Raw genomic sequence first — 21368 nt, 5'->3', positions numbered from 1 at the left:
AGATTGTTTATGGTGGTTTGAATTTTCATTTTTAATTTTCAAAACAAAATTTCAGAAATTAGGAAGAAGAGAATTAAATTGAAGCAACCCTTTTGAGTTGTTTTGCTTGAGTAATTTGGTGAGAGAGTTCAGTATTTATAGAAGGGGTTCGAGCAGAAAATGTAATTGTGGTTGAGTGAGCTGTGTTGAAATTCTTGGTTTGAGTGCTTTGAACCAGACGAAGGAGAAGAGATGAAGGAAGGTGTCGCAAAATCTTGGTTTGAGTGTTTAATTCAGACGAAGAAGAAGGGAGGAGATGGAGGAAGGTGTTGAATTTTTTCTTGGTTGTTGTGCCTTGAATCAGTCGAAGGAGAAGGAGGGAGGATGAAGATGAGAAATCAGTTTTCTTCTTTCTTCTTTTGTTTTGTTTTCATTTTATTTGTATTTTTATTTTTATTTTTTTTGGCTAAAAGGCATATGGGTATGGATTTGGCACTTGGGCTTTGTACAATATGGATGGACAATTATGAATGGACAATTAGTATAAGGATACTCATAACAAATGTAAAAGTTTATTTAATTAGAAATAATGAAATGAATAATAAAACAAGTAAATGATTTATTTTAAACTTTGTTAAATAAATCAAAACTAAATGAAATAATTATTTTAATAAACATAGTTATCAAATAAAATCACATTATCATAAAATAAATTTTGAGTGGAAATTATATTAAACCTAAATAAATAATAAAATGACTTTTGAAAATTCGGGTTATTACATCTACTCCTCCTTAAAAACAAAGTTCGTCCTCGAACTTTAAAATTAGATGTTTAATATTAACCAAACATTAATTTTGCGCTTTGTTAGTATTACATTCGGTTCCCCTTAAGGAGTTTCGTCCCCGAAACTCGATAATCATACCTTAGAAAAGAGTTCAGGATAACGCTTTCTCATGTCGTCTTCTGTTTCTAACTTTATTGCCTTGTTTCGGCTGTTTCTCGTTTTGGAATCAAGGATTCTAACAGGACGTTCCTCAAAAGTGAGGGTCTCATCTAGTTCAATGGTTTCAAGTTGGACAACATGGGAGGGGTCAGAGATGTATTTACGAAGTTGAGACACATGAAAAACATTATGAACCTTGGCTAATTTTGTAGGTAACGCTAACCTATAAGCCACTTGTCCAATTCTTTTCAATATCTCATAGGGTCCAATAGAACAAGGACTTAGCTTTCCTTTCCTACCGAACCTCATTACTCCCTTTGTTGGTGAAACTTTCAGCAACACTTTCTCTCCAACTACAAATTCCAAATCTCGTCTCCTTTGATCGGCATACGATTTTTGTCGATCTTGAGCTGCTTTCATACGCTCTTGAATCAACTTCACCTTGTTGCTAGTCTCTTCTATCATTTCCGGTCCTAAATTCAACGATTCATTCACATCATTCCAACATATAGGACTCCTACATTTTCGTCCATACAACGCCTCATAAGGTGCCATTCCTATTCTCGAGTGATAATTGTTGTTGTACGAAAACTCAATGTACATCAAATGATCATCCCAATATCCTCCGAAATCCATCACGCATGCTCTCAACATATCCTCCAAGGTTTGAATGGTTCTTTCTGTTTGACCATCTGTTGCTGGGTGGAAAGTTGTGCTGAATTTCAATAGTGTACCCACGGTTGTTTGAAGTTGTTTCCAAAACTTAGATAAGAATCTCGAGTCCCTATCTGAAATGATGTCCTTCGAAACACCATGCATCCTAACTACCTCATTAAAGTAACCATCGGCCAATTGTTTCAACGACCAAGTATCCTTCATTGCTACGAATCTTGCCGTTTTGGTCAAATGATCCGCTATTACCCATATTGCATTCTTTCCTGACCTCGTATTCGGTAATCCCATGATGAAATTCATAGAGATAGATTCCCATTTCCATCCTGGCACTTCCAACGGTTGCAATTTTCCTCCAAGCTTCATATGTTGTATTTTCACCTTCTGGCAGGTTAAACATTTTGCCACAAAGTCGGCAACTTCTTGCTTCATTCTAGGCCACCAAAAATGCTTCTTCAAATCCTTATAAAGCTTATCTCCTCCTGGATGTATGGAATACTGCAAACTATGGGCTTCCCTTAGGATTCTCGTCTTGAGTTCCTCGTCCTGTGGTACACACAATCTTTGTTTATACCTTGCAACGCCATTGTCATCAATCTTGAACTCTGGTTCTTGACCACTTTCTTTCATCTCTCTTAACTTACTCAACCACTTATCTGCAGCTTGTTTCTCCTGAATCTCCTCGAATATGTCCAGCCCAACAGTAAGAGTATTCAATTGAGCTTCCACATAACCGGGTTCTACTATTTCCAAATTCAATCTCTTAATCCCCTCACACAAATCATTCGCCAGATTCAAAACGTTTAGCGAATGAGCACTCTTTCTTCTCAATGCGTCAACTACTTTGTTCGCTGTTCCTTCTTGATACACTATCTTCAAATCATAATCGTTTATAAACTCTAGCCAGCGTATTTATCTCATATTCAACTCCTTTTGCGTCAATAGATACTTTAAACTCTTGTGATCTGTATAGACTTTACACTGCACTCCATACAAGTAATGTCTCCATATTTCAGTGCAAACACAATTGCTCTCAACTCCAAGTCATGAGTAGGGTGATTTTGCTCATGCGGTTTTAGTTGTCGCGACGCATAGGCCACTACTTTGCCATGTCTCATCAAGACACACCCAAAACCTTTCTTTGAGGCATCACTATAAACTTCAAATCCTTCTACTCCGGTGGGTAATGTCAATACCGGGGCTATTGTAAGTCTTTTCTTCAACTCTTGAAATGCTTCCTCACACTTATCATCCCAATGAAATTTTGTTGTTTTCTTCATCAGGTTAGTGAAAGGTTGGGCCGTTCTCGAAAAATCTTTCACGAATCTTCGGTAATATCCAGCTAAACCCAAGAAACTCCTTACGTCGTTCTTAGGTTGAGGCTAATCGGTCACTGCTTTAATCTTCGTGGGATCTACGGAAACACCCTCTTTTGTTATCACGTGACCCAAAAATGATACTTTTTCCAACCAAAATTCACACTTTGAGAACTTGGCATACAACTGCTTTTCTCGAAGAATCTCCAATACTTTCCTCAATTGATCTTCATGATCTTCTTTATCCTTCGAGTACACCAATATATCGTCGATGAATACAATCACGAACTTATCCAAGTATGGCTGGAATGTCCTGTTCATGAGATCCATGAAAGCTGTTGGCGCATTAGTGAGTCCAAAAGGCATAATTATGAACTCATAATGGCCATATCTCGTACAAAAGGTTGTTTTCGGAATGTCCTCTTCAGTAATTCGCAATTGGTGATAACCCGATCTCTAATCGATCCTTGAAAACACTGTTACACCTTGAAGTTGATCGAACAAATCCTCGATTCTCGGCAGCGGGTAATTATTCTTCACCGTGGCATTATTCAACTCCCTATAATCGATGCACAATCTCAAAGATCCATCTTTCTTCCGGACAAACAATACTGGGGCTCCCTAAGGCGAAACACTAGGTCGAATGTACCCTTTTTTCAACAATTCCTCCAACTGCACCTTCAATTCTTGCATTTCTGCAGGTGTCATTCGATACAAAGTCTTAGAGATAGGTCATGTTCCCGGGGCTAAGTCGATCTTGAAGTTCACTTCTCTGACAGGCGGTATTCTAGGTAACTCTTCGAGAAATACATCAGGAAATTCCTTTAGTACCAAAATTTGAGTCAACTCCTCGTTTTCCACGCTCACATCCCTTACTTGGCATAGGTAGACTGGGTAGCCGTTTCTAAGATAGGTTTGAAGGTTTATGGCAGAGATTATTTTGACGTCAAGCTGGAAGATTATGCCTTTATAAGATACCTTATTTCCCTTTAGTCCTCTAAGAGATATTTTCTGGTTATGACACTCAATTTTGGCCTTATACTTAGCTAACCAATCCATTCCCAAGATAACGTCAAAGTCTTTTAGGTCAAAAAGGATAAGATCGGTCGGTAATTCAGTACCAGCTATGACTACAGGGGTATTTTGGAAAAGAGATTTACAAGAAACAGTTTCACCTGTGGGCATGGTGCAATCCCCCACAATTTTAAAGGATTTTCATTAATATATTAAAGTATTTATGTAGTTATATTTAAATCCAAATGAGTTTGGAAAATGATTTGACTTTTAAAAAGGGTTGACTATTTTAAAAGTCAACTAAAAATATTTTTCATAGCTTAATAAAATTTGTAATGTTTTAATTAAGCATGTTTTAATAAGAGTTTTAATTTTAAAAGCATATTTGAAAAGAAAGCTTAATGGAATCGAAAGCCCAAAAGTGATAAAAAGGGAAAGGATTATTTGATGACTAAAGTCCTAATGAGCCCATCTTATTAGTCATCAAAGTTTTAATTATTAAAATCTCTTTTCCTAAGCCCAAAAGGAAAAGCCTCTATTTAAATATCCTAAAAACCCAAATTTTACCCTACACACTTTATTTCTCTCTCCTCCTTCCACGTGACTTCTTCTTTTTCTCTCTCTACCCGGCGCCTTCTTTTTCTTCTCCTCTTTGAGCTGTTTTCATATTTTCTCTCAAAAGTTGTTTCTTCTTCGCTAAGTAACGTTTCTTGTTGAACAAGAAACTCACAAATCTTTTCAAGAACCAAGAAGTGTTGCCGCCGTCCTCTTTGTGCTCAGCCGTCCGCGCCTTCCTTCCTCCTTGTTGTGGTTGTATTTCTTTTCTTCTTCTCTAAGATTCCATTAAAGTATTAGTTTTTATATTATTTTATTGTTTATTAGCATGTTTATGATTTAAATTATTGTTTTATATGCAAAATATATTTCGGCTATCATATATGTAAAAATAATAAATTTCAGATTTATTATATTAAGTTATTTTCAGTTTTTATTATGAAAGATATAATTTTAGGGTTTTAATCACTAGAAACTATATTTATAAAATATAAATCATGAGATTTGGTTAGCATATAATTTTATATGTATTAAATATATTTTCAGAAGATTTAAAAATTTTATAAGTGCTGTAATTTCAGAAATAGTATTTTAAGGGTTTTAAATGATTTTTAATCACTAGAATAGTTGTACTATACTAGGGATTAAAAATAAGAAAGTTTGATACGTAAAAACGATTTTAAAACACGTTTAAGGGGTTTGGGTCGTTTTTAAAGTTGCTGTAAATTTTTAGTTCAAGTATTTATTTCATTAATTTTATTTTATAGGCGGAGAATTCGTAGTAGGAGACTTTTAGAGCGTAAAAGTGGCCTACAGATTCGTTTATACAAGGTACGTACATAGTCTACGTGCTATATGATTTAGAAACTTGCTTAGGGATTTTATTTTAGTATCATGTATAGGACTCTGTTGTTCATATATATGATTTACTAGAATTGTTTTACATGTTATTTGCCTGTGTGCTACATGTAAACTAGAAGTATTTATGAGTATAAATGTTTGTATGGAAGTTTGATGCAAGCAGATAAGCAGAAGTATTAATTCGTGAGTGAATTAATGTAAGTAAGATTGAATCATGTGTTACATGGATTCTGAGTATTATTTATTTATCTTATAAGAACCGTGGATCTTATTTGGTAAGTATGAGTTATACCTATATAAAGGTATAGTTTACTGTTGGCTAGGTTCAACAGGCAAGTTAGTAAAGTATTAAAAGAAGTTAAAGGAGTCTTGATTGATAAGTTGTGAACACTTGTTAATTCTAAGATAAAAAGGTTTTCCGTATGATTATGTGGTTATTAGTTATGTGTTATGTGCTTGGTTGGTGTCAACACAAGTATTAAAATGAATGCAACGTAAAGTGAAACGAGAATAGGTTATAGACTTTAGACTGGTGCACGTCTAGAGTTAGACACTAAGGGTTGGGATGCATGGGGAGCGTGCCATGGATTTTCCTAGGATTGGATTGATCACCTTTCCTCATTAGTTAAAGGTTCCTCGATATCGCAGGTCATTTTGGATTACAGAGTCATGACCGTATTTCCTATTTCAGTATAGACAACTCGTCCCATAACTATTCCATTTAAAGAAGAAATAAAAGTTTAGTCTAGTTCAGTAAGAGTCGTCTGCAGTTTATTATATGTTTTAGTATTATTTATTCCTGCAAGTTATATTTCTGTAGTATCATGTTTAGGGTTATGTATGTCTGATATGTAGTACACAGCTTTGCTGATTACGTGCTTGTCTGTGTTTGTGATCATGGCTTTGCCTATTGATCCTGTGGTGATCCTTCGGGGGAGCAGAGTTAAGGACAGCATTGACATTATAGGTTCGAAGATGCATATCATATGGGAATCTGGAATGGAGAGGCTCTTGTATTACTAGAACCATTTAAGTTGTTTTTCTAGGAGTTTATGCTTTCAGACATAGTTTAAGTTGGTGTGTTTAGTTTCTGACATTGTTATTGGTTTCATAAGTTTTTAATAAAGTTGTTTTTAATATGTTGTTTTCCGCTGCAAAATTCTGAGTAAGCCGAAACATTATCACACGGGCGATAATGCCTGGGTAGTTCTCTAAGGTTATTGTAAAAGTATTTTCTAGAAAGAGAGAATTATCAGGGTGTTACACATGGCTATATTGGCTCGACAAGACTGGGTAGACTCGAGGGGATACTTATTAACAAAAGTGCTAGAAATAAAAGAATGAGACGCTCCTGAAGCAAAGAGTACATAAGCAGGATTTGAGTTAACGAGAAAAGTACCAGTCACAACGTTAGCATCGGTGTCAGCTTCCATTCGGCTCATGACATTGATTCTTCCATTGGTGTAGCCCCCATTGCCATTCTTTCCATAGTTTCGATTTCCACTTCCAAAAGGGCGGTTGTTCAGGTTTCCGTTATGTGCAGCATTTCCTCCACTGGGACGATTGCTATTGAAGTTTTGGATTCTGTTTCCACCTCCAATGTCGCTATTGTTACCATTATTCTCACTTGGTCCATTTTGAGCTTGCTTCTTGGGACAGTTGAACGATTTGTGATCTACTTCTCCACACGCAAAACATTTGATCCGTTCACCCTGACAAGTGAATTCTGGATGGCTCTTGGTACACTTTTTGCAAACAAAGTTCCTTTGTATCCTATTCCCTTGTTGGGCCTGTTGTCCATAATTCTGATTATTCGATTGTTGTAGCGTCAACCATTATTGTTGTTGTTGTTGGGCCTTTTATCGTACCCTTGGTTGTTGTTGCTAGCAGGTTCCTTCCGTTTATGTCTACTTAGCACTTCTTTCTGACGCTGTAGAATTCTCTCTCGGTTCGAGGCCTTAGCACATGCCTCCGCGAAAGTAGTTGAGGTACTACCTCCCATTCGAGTCTGAAAATCAAACTTAAGTCTGTCTTCAAACTTCTGAGCCTTAGTTCCCTCATCTGGAACTACAGTTGGACAAAAGCGAGCATACTCATTGAATTTCTGAGCGTACTCTTGCATACTCATGTTATAGCTCTAGTTGAACCTACTAAACTCATTATATTTCTGCCTACGAATGTGCTCGGGGAAGAATCGAGCCTTAATCGCTATCTTAAACGTTTCCCAGTTAAAGTTTTCTTGAGCTTTAACAATGGGTCCTACACTTTCCCACCAAGTATCAACGTCCTCGTGCAAGTAAAAGGTAGCTTGGTCTACCTTCTGGGCCTCAGGCGTACCCGTGGCCGTGAAAATCTTTTCGAAGTCTCTTATCCAATTTTCGAGAAGTAATGGGTCCTCTCTACCGACAAAGGTTGGTGGTTTCAAGGCGGAAATCTTTTTCGCCATTGCAGCTTGCGGATCATCTCCATGGTGGTTGTTGTTGAGTTGGTTTTGAAGAACTAAGCCAAAGCTTTGAGCTAGTTGCTCGAGAGTCCTAAGTCGTGCTACCACTTGTTCAGGAGTTTCAGCCATTTGATTTTCTTGTCGCCTTACTCTAGATCGCGTGTAAACGTATTGCATAAGCTACCTGCATTATTCACATTGGTGTTCCCACCATTTACACTGATTCTTAAATAAGGTGTAATTCACATAAATACATAATCAAAGCTCATTCGATTCATTTACTTTTTCACATAGCATATTCAGGTCATATACCAAAATTTCATCAGTTTATTTACTCAAAAGAGTACCATGCACATTGCATTCATCACATAAGAGTTGTCTTAGTTTTCATAACTAAGAAATACTAGCATCACAAAGCAAATAAGTTAACACTAGCGTTAAGAAGTCTACTACAGGTTTGCTTAGATTTCCTAGTGGTTAAGGCTAGCAAGGGTTGAAGGTTTTACTCTTCATCCTCGGACGGGTCTTCTTCCTCATCTTCGTTTTCATTTTCACCATGGATTTCAATGGGTGGGGCAAGGCTTCTTTCTATTTCTTCATTGTCACTGTAGTCGGGTTCATCGTCGTCGGAGGTTCCGTACTCATTAAGCCACTTGGCTCTAGCATCGAGCATTCTTTTCTCCAGGTAACTCAACGTGAGATACCACTTCCCTTTCCATATGTAGCGCTCATAGTTTGGCCTTCCATTTTTCAGAATATCCGAGTATTCATTCTTGAGTCTGGCATAAGGGCCATCGTTGGGAAGAGTGTGAATTAAAACATCGACCTGTTTAGGTGGCGTGAGGTAATCTAAATACATGTGACCTTCATTGAGGTGATAACACTTCATGGTTAGTCGTAACCTATAGATGTAAGCTGAAATCGACTCTCCTACCCTCATCCTTAGAAGGTAAGGTCCTTGACGTGGGGCTCTGGTGCATTTCCTGGCTGTCATACGTGTCCTGGCCATCTAATAAAATATAAACAATTAATAAGTACCTTTAACGAGTACTTTCATATACATGCACACTTAACCCATTCGTACCCATACTAAACCCTTAAGTCACATATTAATCCTAATTTCATTTCTCCTAAATATTTTATTATCTTGACTTCCTAAACAAATTTTAAGTTTAACCCTATTTGATTCACTTTCCTTAATTTCTATATTTTGACAATTTTAATCTTTCCCTAGTTAATCTAAACTCGGCTCTGATACCATTCTGTAACACCCCCGCCGACCCGAACCCTTCTGTAGTCGATAAACTCGGGTTTTGGAGATATAAAATCCACGAGGGTTCGACCCGATGGCTGGCGCTACCGCCGCACTTATCCCCTTGGTATCCCTTTTTGTTCCCCCGGTCGATCACCCACCTGCACAAATACATTAAAAAGAGACAAGAGAGACAAGCTCCCAAAAATCAGAAAAACTGTGTAATTTCAACTCCATCCCGTAAAATACTTAAGTTGAAAATACTTTGTAAAATAGTAGATTAATAGTTTTGGAAGTCATAGCACATATACACATTTATATACACTGAATAATCATATCATTAATTCAATTAATCCAGTTATTCAAGGAGAGGAAAGAGAACGCCAGTAAGCCGGGGTGAACCCCTGTAACCACTTACTTCAACATTGTAGGCCGGGGCAAACCCCTGTAACCACCTACGGATATCATAAAGGGCCATAATAACAGAGTCCCTAGTGTGCACACCCCTTCTACTTGGATCACAACAAGATAGAAGAAAGACAGTAATTGAATAATCAGCATAGTAACCAGAGAACCTGTAGGGGCCGCTGAACCACTCATACAGGGCAACCTGTTCATCATTTCCCTCCGATATTTCACTTTACGTGATTAACATATTTTAATTCACGTCATCACTTAAATCACGTGTTCATTTACGTCATCTTATTCAATTCAATGTGAACATATTCAATCCATCATAAACTCAATCCATTCATAGCGATTTCAATAGCTCATTTCATATTCACGACCATCACTTGAGTTCGTTTATCACTTCAGATTCATAATCATTTCATTATCACAAGTTCTTACCGATCCCAACTTTCATAAAGTCTCAATATTAATAACAATAATAAATAATAATATTCATGATAATCATAATGATATAAAGTAATAATAATAACAATAATGATCATAATAATAATAATTATAATGATCATAATAATATAATAATCATATTAATATACGAATAAAAATCATAACATTATTAAATGACATTAACCGATTTTAATAATGTTAGAGTAAACATTGTTGTCGTATCGTACATCGTCCATCATCATTATTCATAATTCATAATCGAAATCCATAGTCGTTGTCCATTTTGTTATTCATATTCATATTCATAATCCGCATTAAGTCAATAATCCATAATTATACTCCATACTTATAAATTTTATAAGCACATAATCACATAATCAATTCGTTTTACGCTAACGGGATCTATGTTTAGATGGACATCATAGATTACCTCGTGATGCGTGCCCAAAGTTAAATTCACGAACGTATTAGCACTCCTGGTATTCCTCGTTTACGCAATCGGAGTCTACAATAAATGTTAACGAGATCTAAGTTAGTTCCTAAATAACCCCTTTTTATATATGTATATAAAATGTACGATTTAAATAATCCAAATAACTTAAAGAATTTATTAATGATCTTTAAGAGAGTTTATAAATCAAAGTAAATCATTTATGAAATCATTTTAAGTTCTTACAAAAGTACTTCAACTTGACTTTATTAACTTAAACAATTAATTTTTTTTTTAATATAGAATACTAACTTTATTATACTCCTTTTTTTATTTCAGAAAATCAAAAAACTTTTTTAAGTAATAAAAGATTAAAGTGAAACTAAAACTAACTTAGTAAGACAGGCTAATTTAGGAAAGTCAAAGGTTTTGGGTTTGAAAAAAAAAAGTAATAAACTAAGTAAGACACAAATAAACAAAAAGGAAAAAGGAAGAAAAGATTTTAAAAGAAAACAAGTCAGTTTCTCAAACTTGAGAAACAGAACAGAGGGAAAACGAAGGAGGGGGCGACAGAGGGCGAAACAGGGGAGATGCGAAGGAGAAAGGTGGTGCTGGCGGCATTTGTGTGTGGCGGTGGATCGCCGGCGAAGCTTAGACAGTGGTCGAATAGAGGGAGGCTGGGTTCGAGAGTGGTGCGAGAGAGTGGAGGCGGCTGGGCACAACAGGGCTGCGAATTGGGGGGTTTTGACTGGCGGTTCGCGGCGGTTGCAAGCCGGAACTCAGTCGATTCAGGTGATTCGAGGGTGGTCGAAGGTGGTGCGGTGGTTTTCCGATGGAGAAAGAAAACAGAGAGATTGTTTATGGTGGTTTGAATTTTCATTTTTAATTTTCAAAACAAAATTTCAGAAATTAGGAAGAAGAGAATTGAATTGGCAAACCTTTTGAATTGTTTTGCTTGAGTAATTTGGTGAGAGAGTTCAGTATTTATAGAAGAGGTTTGGGCAGAAAATGTAATGGTGGTTGAGTAAGTTGTGTTGAATTCTTGGTTTGAGTGCTTTGAACCAGACGAAGGAGAAGGAGGGAGATGAATGAAGGTGTTGCAAAATCTTGGTTTGTGTGTTGAATTCAGACGAAGAAGAAGGGAGGAGATGGAGGAAGGTGTTGAATTTTTTCTTGGTTGGTGTGCCTTGCATCAGTCGAAGGAGAAGGAGAAGGAGGGAGGATGAAGATGAGAAATCAGTTTTCTTCTTTCCTCTTTTGTTTGTTTTCATTTTATTTTTATTAATTTTTTTTTGGCTAAAAGGCATATGGGTATGGACTTGGCACTTGGGCTTTGTACAATATGGATGGACAATTAGTATAAGGATACCCCTAACAAATGTAAAAGTTTATTTAATTAGAAATAATGAAATGAATAATAAAACAAGTAAATGATTTATTTTAAACTTTGTTACATAAATCAAAACTAAATGAAATAATTATTTTAATAAACATAGTTATCAAATAAAATCACATTATCATAAAATAAATTTTGAGTGGAAATTATATTAAACCTTAATAAATAATAAAATGACTTCTGAAAATTCGGGTTATTACATATACTTAGTGTGTCATATTAGTTTTAAGAGTTAAAATTAAAAGTTATGTAATAATATTTCTTTCCAAAAGTAAATAAAATTTTCAAAAAACCACACAAAACCCTAGCCGATATCCCCTACTCTCTTCTTTTTGCAGAAAATCCTCTAAACGGCAACCATGGATATACAAATTTAACAAGTAAACTATACTTATTTACTATTACTCTTTAGTTAATATATTACAGTTATAAATAAATTATTGTCAAATCATTTATTAGTCACTTATAATCTTATCCCAAAAGTTCTAGTGAGTTCTTATAGCTAAACAACCCATCAATATTCAAATATTTCAGCAACCAAAAGTTTAACCATCTTTTTAATCCATTTCTTTTATTACTTTGATCAAATTAGCCCAATTAATAAGATATAAGGTCTAAGCACAAAATAAAACTAAACATATGACTTAAACCCATGTAAACCATAAAGGGAAGAGTGATTTCTGTTATGTTTATCTTACCCACTAATTGAAGCATGACAAAGAGGCTGCCACGAGGAAGGAGGTCGAAGCTCCGGCGAGCAGCGGTGAGGCGAAGGTGGAGGCAGCAGAAAGGGATTGGTGGTCTAGCGGTGCGCGCAGCAGACCAAGCAGAGGAGAGAGAAATAAAGAACTGGGCGAGAGAGAGGAGGAATGCGGGCGACCGGGTTTTGCGGCAGTTGGTTGGCGGTGCGGTGGGTGGTGCACGTTGGTGGCCGCACTGGGTGGCGGTGGCAGCGTCATAAGGTGGTGCCACGGTGGTGAAAACAGAGGAGTGAGAGAGAGAGAGGAGTTGTGCGAAAATAGGGGAGTTTAACGGGTGTTTTGGGTGGCGTTTTCCGGCAGAAATTGGATCAATTTACCGGTGAGTGAAGTAGTGAATGGTGAGTGGTGGTTTGAGGGAATAAACATGGCTTTTTATAGCCATGGTTGAGCTCCAATTTTTGCCCAATTAGATTGATGAAATTGAATGAGAATAAAATGGGTTATTCGGTGATTTGGTTTGAGTAATGAATTTTATTTACAAATGAGTTTGATTGTGCAAGAACAATTCATTTTAGAGTTAGAAATCCATGTGTGGGTTATTTTTGAAGAAAACCGAGATGGAGGAGGATATAGTTACTGTTTATTGTTTTGTTATTTATTTTCATTTTTATTTTTCTTTTATTTTATGAAAACTTTATTTCTTTTTCTTTTCTTTTCTCTTTTTCTTTTCCTTTTTTATGCCATCAATTTGTGTAGTAATTAATTTATTATTTATTTTGTTTTCTTACTTTAACTAATGTTATCATTTAGTCTAACATAATTTGTATTATTTACAACTCTTGCCATACATAATATAAATAAATATATATATATATATATATATATATATATATTATAATATATATATATATATATATATATATATATATATATATATATTTATTTATTTATTTATTTATTTAACGACTAATTATCATTACTTGAACATAGAATGATTAAAGGAAAAGTTTAGCCACTAACTATTATTATTTAATTTAAGCAAGTTTAAAATTTTCGGGATATTACAAATATATTGGTCCTAAATAAAAATGGTTGATGTGTATATGTGTAAATTATGTGATATTCTTTTTAATAGACATGATTTCTTTAAAATGGAAAATAACACATTTAGTAAGAGTCCATTCTTTGTAACGGAAGATGAGACGAGTTCCAGACGTTTGCACCTCTTAACATAAACCCCGAACCCTATCTCATGGTACGAAAGACCAATATTTCAAAAAGCCTTATCCATATGAAGTCATCATCCTTTTAAATGATTTTTTTTAAATTGATTTTAAAATGATTTATTAAATAAATCTGTCCTTGTTCAGATCTTAATAGGGTGGGACTTTAATGTTTTCTAAAACTCATAGTCCAATGAGAAACTTTTGTGGGATTCATACTGCTAATTAAGACAGTCAAAAATCGAATACCACAGGAAGAATGTGGTATAATCGTCTTAGTGAATATTTATTGAAAGAAGGATTAACAAAAAATCAAATCAGTCCCTGAGCATTTATAAAACGATCTAAATCATGATTCGCCATCATTGCTGCCTATGTCGAGGATTTGAATATTATCGGAATCCTTGAAGTAACTGCAAAGTACTTGATGAAAGAGTTTGAAATGATATATCTCGGGAGGAAACTTTTTTGCCTTGGCTTGCAAATGGAGCATTTGAGAAATGGGATTTTTGGTTATCAATCAAACAATACAGAAAAAATTCTGAAACATTTTTTCATGGACAACACCCACCCAATAAGTTCTCCAATGATAGTGCATTCCCTGATGTGAAAGATGACACATTCAGACCATGAGAAGCAAACAAATAAATTCTTGGCCCCGAAGTACCATTTTTAAGTGTTATGCGTGCCTTAATATATTTAGTTGATAATACTCGACCTGACATAGCCTTTTTCAGTAAACTTGCTAGCTAGATACAACAATGCACCAACAAAGAGACATTGGAGTGGAGTGAAACACTTATTGCGCTATCTTTAAGGAACACAAGATCTTGGATTATTTTATCAGTCGAAAATAAATGTTCACTCATGGGATATGCAGATTTTTGGTGCCTATCAGATCCACAAAAGGCCAAGTCTCAGTCGAGATATCAATTCACTTATGGAGGTATGCAATATCTTGAAAATCCACAAAACATACTTTAATTAACTGCCACATCATAGCATCATGCAAAACTAATTGCTCTATATATGAAGCTAGAAGGGAATGTGTATGGCTAATGTCAATGATTAATAATATCCAAGAAGACTATAGAATGAAATAATAACAACAAATCCAACTATCATTTACTAAGACAATACTGTATGTATCACCCAAATAAGCAAAGGGTATATAAAAGGAGGTAGAACTGAACATTTATCACTAAAGCTCTTCTTCACATATGACCTCCAAAAGGAATGAAAAACAAACATCTAATGAATCTGATCATGTGAGCATCTTGCATATTTGTTCATGAAATTCCTTCCGACGATTAGTTTGAAAAAGTTAATGAGGCTATTTACTATAGCATATAAGGATGTATAATAGTTGTACTCTTTTTTCTTTGATAAGTTTTTTTATCCCACTTGGTTTTATCTGATAAGGTTTAATGAGACATCTGATATCCTGTTAGTTAGCGGTGGACATTCAAAGAGGAGTGGTAATGAGGCAACAGATTCACCCTAACATCCATCAAATGTATGTTGGGATGTTTTCTTCCATCCACCTCATTCGATGAAGTTACACATATATATGTAAATAGTAAAATTTTTGCCTATAAATACTGTCCTTGTAAGAAGGTAATTTTGTGCATTTAAGTATAACACATTCCACTTATATATTTCTATCAGTATCTTCTCTCTATTATATATTTCTCATAACAAATGGGTATTGATTGGGTTTTGTGAAGTTGTTTGTCTAGAAGTTATTACCTCAATAAATGGGGATCTGCTCCATATATATAGGTGTTGAAATGTGTGAAGAATGTCCCTGCCATGCTGGCATAGGATTTAAGATGGGTGGGTCCCACTGGAGGATTGTCACGCGGGCGGAGAGCTTTGGAGCATGTAGTGGCCCACTAATAAGGATTATTGGGCCCAAACACCAATTATTAAAAAAAATCTTGAAAAAGGACTTTTTTTTTTTTGCCTTGTTGAAGTAATGAGGGCTTTAATTGATCACTGATCTTAAAAAAATAATTGAAAAAACTAGTAAAAATCATGAATTTTGGTGTTGGAACTACAATATTGTATAATGTGTGATTATAGAAGGTGATAAGGATAACTATCATTGGGTAAAAAAAATCTCAATTTGTACCCTAAATTCTTCCTACAAACACGAGTCAAACAAAATCATCAATGGCGCACTTTGTTCTCTCTCTGAAAATGTTTACTTCTTAAACAAGATTATATTATTGCAAAAAAGTGAACCACAGACGAAATTAAATGGTTCCATCTGATAATCTCTTCCAAAATCTGGAAATTATCGACGAATTGGATCATAGAAAGGGGAAAACAATGTCGAAGCATAAAATGAGCTTACTTGTTGTGGATTGTACAATAATGTTCTTGGATGAAAACGAAAATTACCTCAAAGTAGTGGAGAGCATGCGGAAAACTAAGGTTTTTAAAACGAAGGGTTTCAAAGTAGTAGAAAATTTAATAGTTAGTAGGCTGATATTGAGGCTGCCAATTCTGATTCGAGTGTTTGTGAGAAGATTTTTGATGAGGAACAATAGAAATGAGGCGTTGGAAGAAGAAATGAGGTTTTAGAAGAAGTCAGAGCTTATGGGATCGTCGTTTCTCGAATCGGTAGGGGACGAGGTTGGAGACCAGCGAAATCAGGAGCGAAGAAGAGACAAAAATTTCGGAATACTAGAAGAGTGGGAAGAGGTGGAGTGGTGGCCTAGTGGGTGGGCATGGTACGGTGGATCTGGTTTTGAGGAGAGGAGAGTGAAAGATATATTATTGTTTTTTTTAAAAGAAATGAAACATTATGTGCAAAAGTAAAATTAAAGTTAACTGTCAAAATAACAAATTTCAAGTTTGAGAAATTAAACTGAAACATTTTAAATTGAGTACCCAAACTAAAAATTTGTGCAAAGTTTAATAACCAATTGTGTTCTTAACTCTACATTTATTATACGGTTTTTTTACCAGGTATCCCCTGAGATTTCTTAATATTCACCTGGTACCCTAGCGTTTTTCAAAATTCACCAGGTACCCCTGTGGTTTGGAAAAATACTCAGAATACCCTTAATGACTAACGACCGTCAACTCCGTTAGTCATTAAGGCTAAATCAACTAATCGAATCCCTAATATACCTAATTAATTTTAATTAAATCTAATTAATACTTTTAAACCCTAATTAACCTATCTTTCTTCCTAATCCCTAACCCCACCACCTGACCCAACCTCACCCTAATGTCCTAACCACCCAAACCCCACCACCCCTGCCCCTCCCCACTACAGCCCCTCCACACCCCTACCCCTCCCCTCCCCACCGCAACCCCTCCCCACCGCAACCCCTCCCCACCCCACCCCTCGCGTAGCGCCTCCTCCACCCCTAGCCCTCGCGCAATTAATTTCTGACCAAATTATTAGGTATCAGCAACATTTCCGACCAAATTGCAGAATTTTCGACCAAAGTACGTAATACAACAACATTAGGTATCAAATTATTAGATAAACCAGTAGTTGTTCGACCAAGTAATTTCTGAAATAAGAATTTGATTTGATTGAGGGAGAGGTTAAATAAAAGATAAGACGACAGATGGAATCGATAAATTTGAGGACTTTGACGCCATTGTTGCAGTATCTAATCTTTAGCATCTCGCGCAAATGTTGATTTGTTGAGAGATGGAGGTGCTGCGAATCGAGGGGTGGGGGTGGGGGAGGCGCTGCGCGAGGGGTGGGGGTGGGGGAGGGGCTGCGGTGGGGAGGGGTCGGGGTGGTGGGAGGGCTAAGGGTTAGGGTTAGGGTTAGAAGTTGGGATTAATTAAGTTTTTTTAGGGTTATATTTAACAAAAAGTTGACGGTAGGATCACGTCAGATATTTTTCCAAACCACATGGGTACCTGGTGATTTTTGAAGAATGCAAAGATACCAGATGAATATTAAAAACCCTCAGAAGTACCTTGTGAGAAAACAGTTTATTATAAGCTTACAACTTTATCCGAGTTTGTTGACCCTTGAGTTTTGAAGATGACTTAACCACAAAAGACATAGTATATTTTATTTATGTTGTTGCAAGGTAATTCATGCTCGAGCTAAGAGAATACTTGATTGAAGATTAAAGCGGCGAATTAATCAAGATCGAAGTAAAGATGTTCGAGAAATGAAGAATCAAGCATGGAATGAAGATTAGAATACATTAGGGTATTTATTAATCTTCTTGTTAAGGTTGAGTAATAGCTTTATTAAGTTCGTGGTGAATTCTCAAAGGAACTTGGTTTTGTTCCCATGAAAGGAACAGACCTGGCACTATAGGAACAAGGCTTAGGAACAAGACTTAATAATTAGGGAACAAGACTTTAAAACTAATTTAGGAACTTCTAAGTGACTAATATTGTGCGCCTAAGATAATTGTGTGCCCAATATAGTTGTTAGAATTTTTAGGGATATTTTGACTAAGATCCATTATTTTAGGAAGTTAATTTAAGTTTGTTAGGAAAAGATTTTAAAAAGATTTTCTGATTTTAAAATAACTGATTTTCAAATATTATCTTTTTAAAATATATATTTTATCTTTTATATTTTATTTAAAAGATTTAGTTTTCGAAAATATATTATTTCCGGTTTTCAAAATGTTTCGGATTTTTTATTTACAAAAACTGTTTTCCGGTTTTATAAAAGATTTTGAAAAAGATATTTTTCCTAAAAACTAGCTAAAGGATTTTATTTATTTATTTCCTAAAATCTAGATTACACGCCTAAGGTTTACTGCTATACGTTTATGTAGTTAGTGGATTTAGTGGCTTAAGTTAATTATCCTCCAAGTATTTAATTAAATTAAATAAGATTAATTATTCTCCAAGTTTGCAAAAACCACGTAATATGTTACTGCTTCTATGAAGTGAAGTAGTGGATTAGTGGATGCTTTACATGACATGGAATAATTAATTTAATTTAATTAATTAATTAAACATCATGGAGAACATGTGATAATGGTCTAAGTTAGTGAAAATCATGTCTTGTCTTAATGGTCTATAAATAGGCGCCTAATTCATTTGAGTAAAATTGTGTCTGACTTTTATTAGTCACACCAAAGTGTGTCTGACTTTTATTAGTCACACCAAAAGTGTGTCTGACTTAGTTAATTTGTCCTAAGTTATCTAAAGTGTCAGTGCCTTTTCTTTAGAGAATTCATACTTACATTAATCGAGTTTTTATTACTCTTCCATTGTTTTACAAAGTGTATTTTTGAGAAAAAGGGTTTGAGTGAACTCTTGTAAGTGTGAGAAAAGCTTTGAGTGAAGCAAGAGAAAGAGAAAGAGAAAGAGAAAGGAACTTCGAGTGAAGTTTGAGAGAAAACGTCAGTTGTTGGGAACTGTCGTTGGGAACTTGAGTTGAGTGACTTAAGTTGAGAATCGAGAGAAAAGTAATAGGTTGTAATCAGAGTTGTTTTGGCCTATTATAGTGGAAAGTTGTTTAAAATCCCTTGTGGTCGAGGTTGTTTCTTCCTACTAGGCCTAGGAAGTTTTTCCTCGTAAAATCTCTCGTGTTCCCATTGTTTGTTCCCAAGTTTACTTTTAATTCCGCAAAAAGTAGTGCTTATTCTCTCACTATAATTCACCCCCCCCTCTTATAGTGCTCATATTATACAACAGAGTTCAATTGTGAGTTACTACGACTAAGGGTGCGTTCTCTTCAACTTAAAAAATTAAGTTTCAGGTCCAATAAGTTTAGATAAGTTTAGATAAGTTCAAATAAGTTGCAATCAGGTCCAATCGAGGCAATAAGTTCCAATCATGTCTAATAAGGTCCAATAAGTTCCAATCAGGTGCAATAAGTTCCAATCAGGTCTAATAAGCGGTAAATTCATCAGCGGGCTCTTTTTTTTCCATCTAATTGGTTTTTATTTTGTTATAAGATAAAAAAAGAAGATGGTTAGAAATCCTTTATTATTTCAACCAATCGCTCTTTTGATTTTGGAATAAAGTAGTTTACAATCAGGTGCAATAAGTTTCAATCAGGTCTAATTAGGTCCAATAATAAGGTCTAAATTAAATAGTCAATGTTCAATAAACATTTGCATGCATTATTGTCCATTATTTTATTATTCATATCACTATTAGCTGATTATGTTATTATTAGAATTTTAATTAAAGTACCACAATAATTATATAGTATTATACTTGTATTATTGTCTATTATTTTATTAAATATTTGTATTATTGTCTATTATTTTATTATTCATATTACTATTAGTTTATTATGTTATTATTATAATTTTTTTTATTAAAGTACCACAATGTATAGTATTATACTTGTATTATTGTCTATTATTTGATTATTCATATTACTATTAGCTGATTATATTATTATTAAAAAATATTATAATCATAGTCAAATAAGGTTAATAATAATAATCATTATAATTATAATATTTTGCAATTCGTCTTTAAATAACTAGAGATAACATGTTTTCGTTGCTAATAACATGTTTTCATTATAATTTTTTTTCTCCCTCCTTTATAATAATACATAACGTGTAATTGGGTAGTTAATACAAGTAAAAAGAGAGATGAAAGTAGAGTGAGAGATAAGGACTTAATGCATTCTACTACATTCAAGTAAATGAAAGTGGAGTGAGAATTAATGAGTTCTACTACTTTAGTCATAAATTTTTCATATGTGCCAATTTCCCACTTGTTAGCAAAAATATTAATCAGCTTTTGATTTTCTACTAGTGCTTTATGAAATCAAAACAAGACTATTAGATATATTAGTGGTGAAAGTTATGTATAGGCAAATATATAAATAGTAATTTTTTTTTAAAACTATTTATCCTAAGAGATAATTAATAATAATTATTTTTTAAAGGATGAATTTTAATAATTATTACATCATAATAAATTTTGAGGGGTAGTATTTACGTGAGGGGTTATATTTATGTTATTACTCGTCAATTTTTTTTGTCTAGTTAGGTCAAATAAGTTTCAATCAGGTCCAATAAGGTCTAATAAGTTTCAATCAGGTCCAATAAGGTCAAATAAGTTTCAATTAGGGCCAATAAGGTCAAATAAGTTTCAATCAGGGCGAATAATGTCTAATAAGTTTCAATCAGGTCAATAAGTTTCAATCAGGTCAAATAAGTTCCAATCAGGTTCAATCAGGTCCAATAAGTTGATTCTCTCTAAAATAGAGACCATCTCTCTCTAAGAAAAAAGAGAGTGCAAACCTTATTACCCAGTATACACACAATCTTCTTCACCATATCTAAACCTTCACTCCAAAATCCCAAATACTCAAACCCAATATGAATACACCTCCCCCTATTCTCATAAATCCTACTAATGCAGACGACCAAGAAACAGCAAGTCTTAGAAGAATGGGGATTCAGATAGAATCTATAGAACAGGATATTTCCCAAGAGGATTACATCCTCTACAACAAAGTAATCGGGAAAGTAAAAGATTTAAGAGACTTCACTGAAACCCAGATAGCTCATTGGGTAACTACAAACTGGATAACTTACGATGATATCCAAGTAAGAAAGGTAGGGAAAGTATTCTTCTTTCTTTGCTCTGACGCAAGAGATAGAGCAAGTTTTTCAGATCTTGGATCAGCTAACTTTCAGGGAGCCCTCATTATTTTCTCAAAATGTATCCCTCACACTTCCTGTAGATCCCATACATTCCAAAGAATCCCACTCTGGGTAAAGGTGGAAGGGCTTCCATTGCTCTAT

The 21368-nt window shown here is 34.8% G+C and overlaps 1 protein-coding gene across 1 annotated transcript; it reads right to left on the bottom strand.

Moving 5' to 3' along the window:
- Positions 1 to 3643: 3643 nt before the first annotated feature.
- LOC109136539 (uncharacterized) lies at positions 3644 to 7469 on the bottom strand. Its single transcript, XM_019252713.1, has 3 exons — positions 7260 to 7469; positions 6741 to 7146; positions 3644 to 4041 (listed from the first exon to the last, which is right to left on the bottom strand). Exons 1-3 carry the CDS (start codon positions 7467 to 7469, stop codon positions 3644 to 3646), a joined length of 1014 nt encoding a protein of 337 aa, XP_019108258.1.
- Positions 7470 to 21368: the final 13899 nt, after the last annotated feature.

This window comes from Beta vulgaris, chromosome 3 (genome assembly GCF_026745355.1).
Source record: "Beta vulgaris subsp. vulgaris cultivar EL10 chromosome 3, EL10.2, whole genome shotgun sequence".
Lineage (NCBI taxonomy): Eukaryota > Viridiplantae > Streptophyta > Magnoliopsida > Caryophyllales > Amaranthaceae > Beta > Beta vulgaris.
The sequence above is the reverse complement of the archived record's forward strand: the minus strand, read 5'-3'. Positions and strand labels throughout refer to the sequence as shown.

Coding starts and splice junctions, on each gene's coding strand:
- LOC109136539 (XM_019252713.1), bottom strand. CDS start 7,469: ATGAGTATGCAAGAGTACGCTCAGAAATTCAATGAGTATGCTCGCTTT. Junction 7,147..7,259: donor TTCTACAGCGTCAGAAAGAA/GTGCTAAGTAGA, acceptor TCGAATAATCAG/AATTATGGACAACAGGCCCA. Junction 4,042..6,740: donor CGATGCTAACGTTGTGACTG/GTACTTTTCTCG, acceptor ATACCCCTGTAG/TCATAGCTGGTACTGAATTA.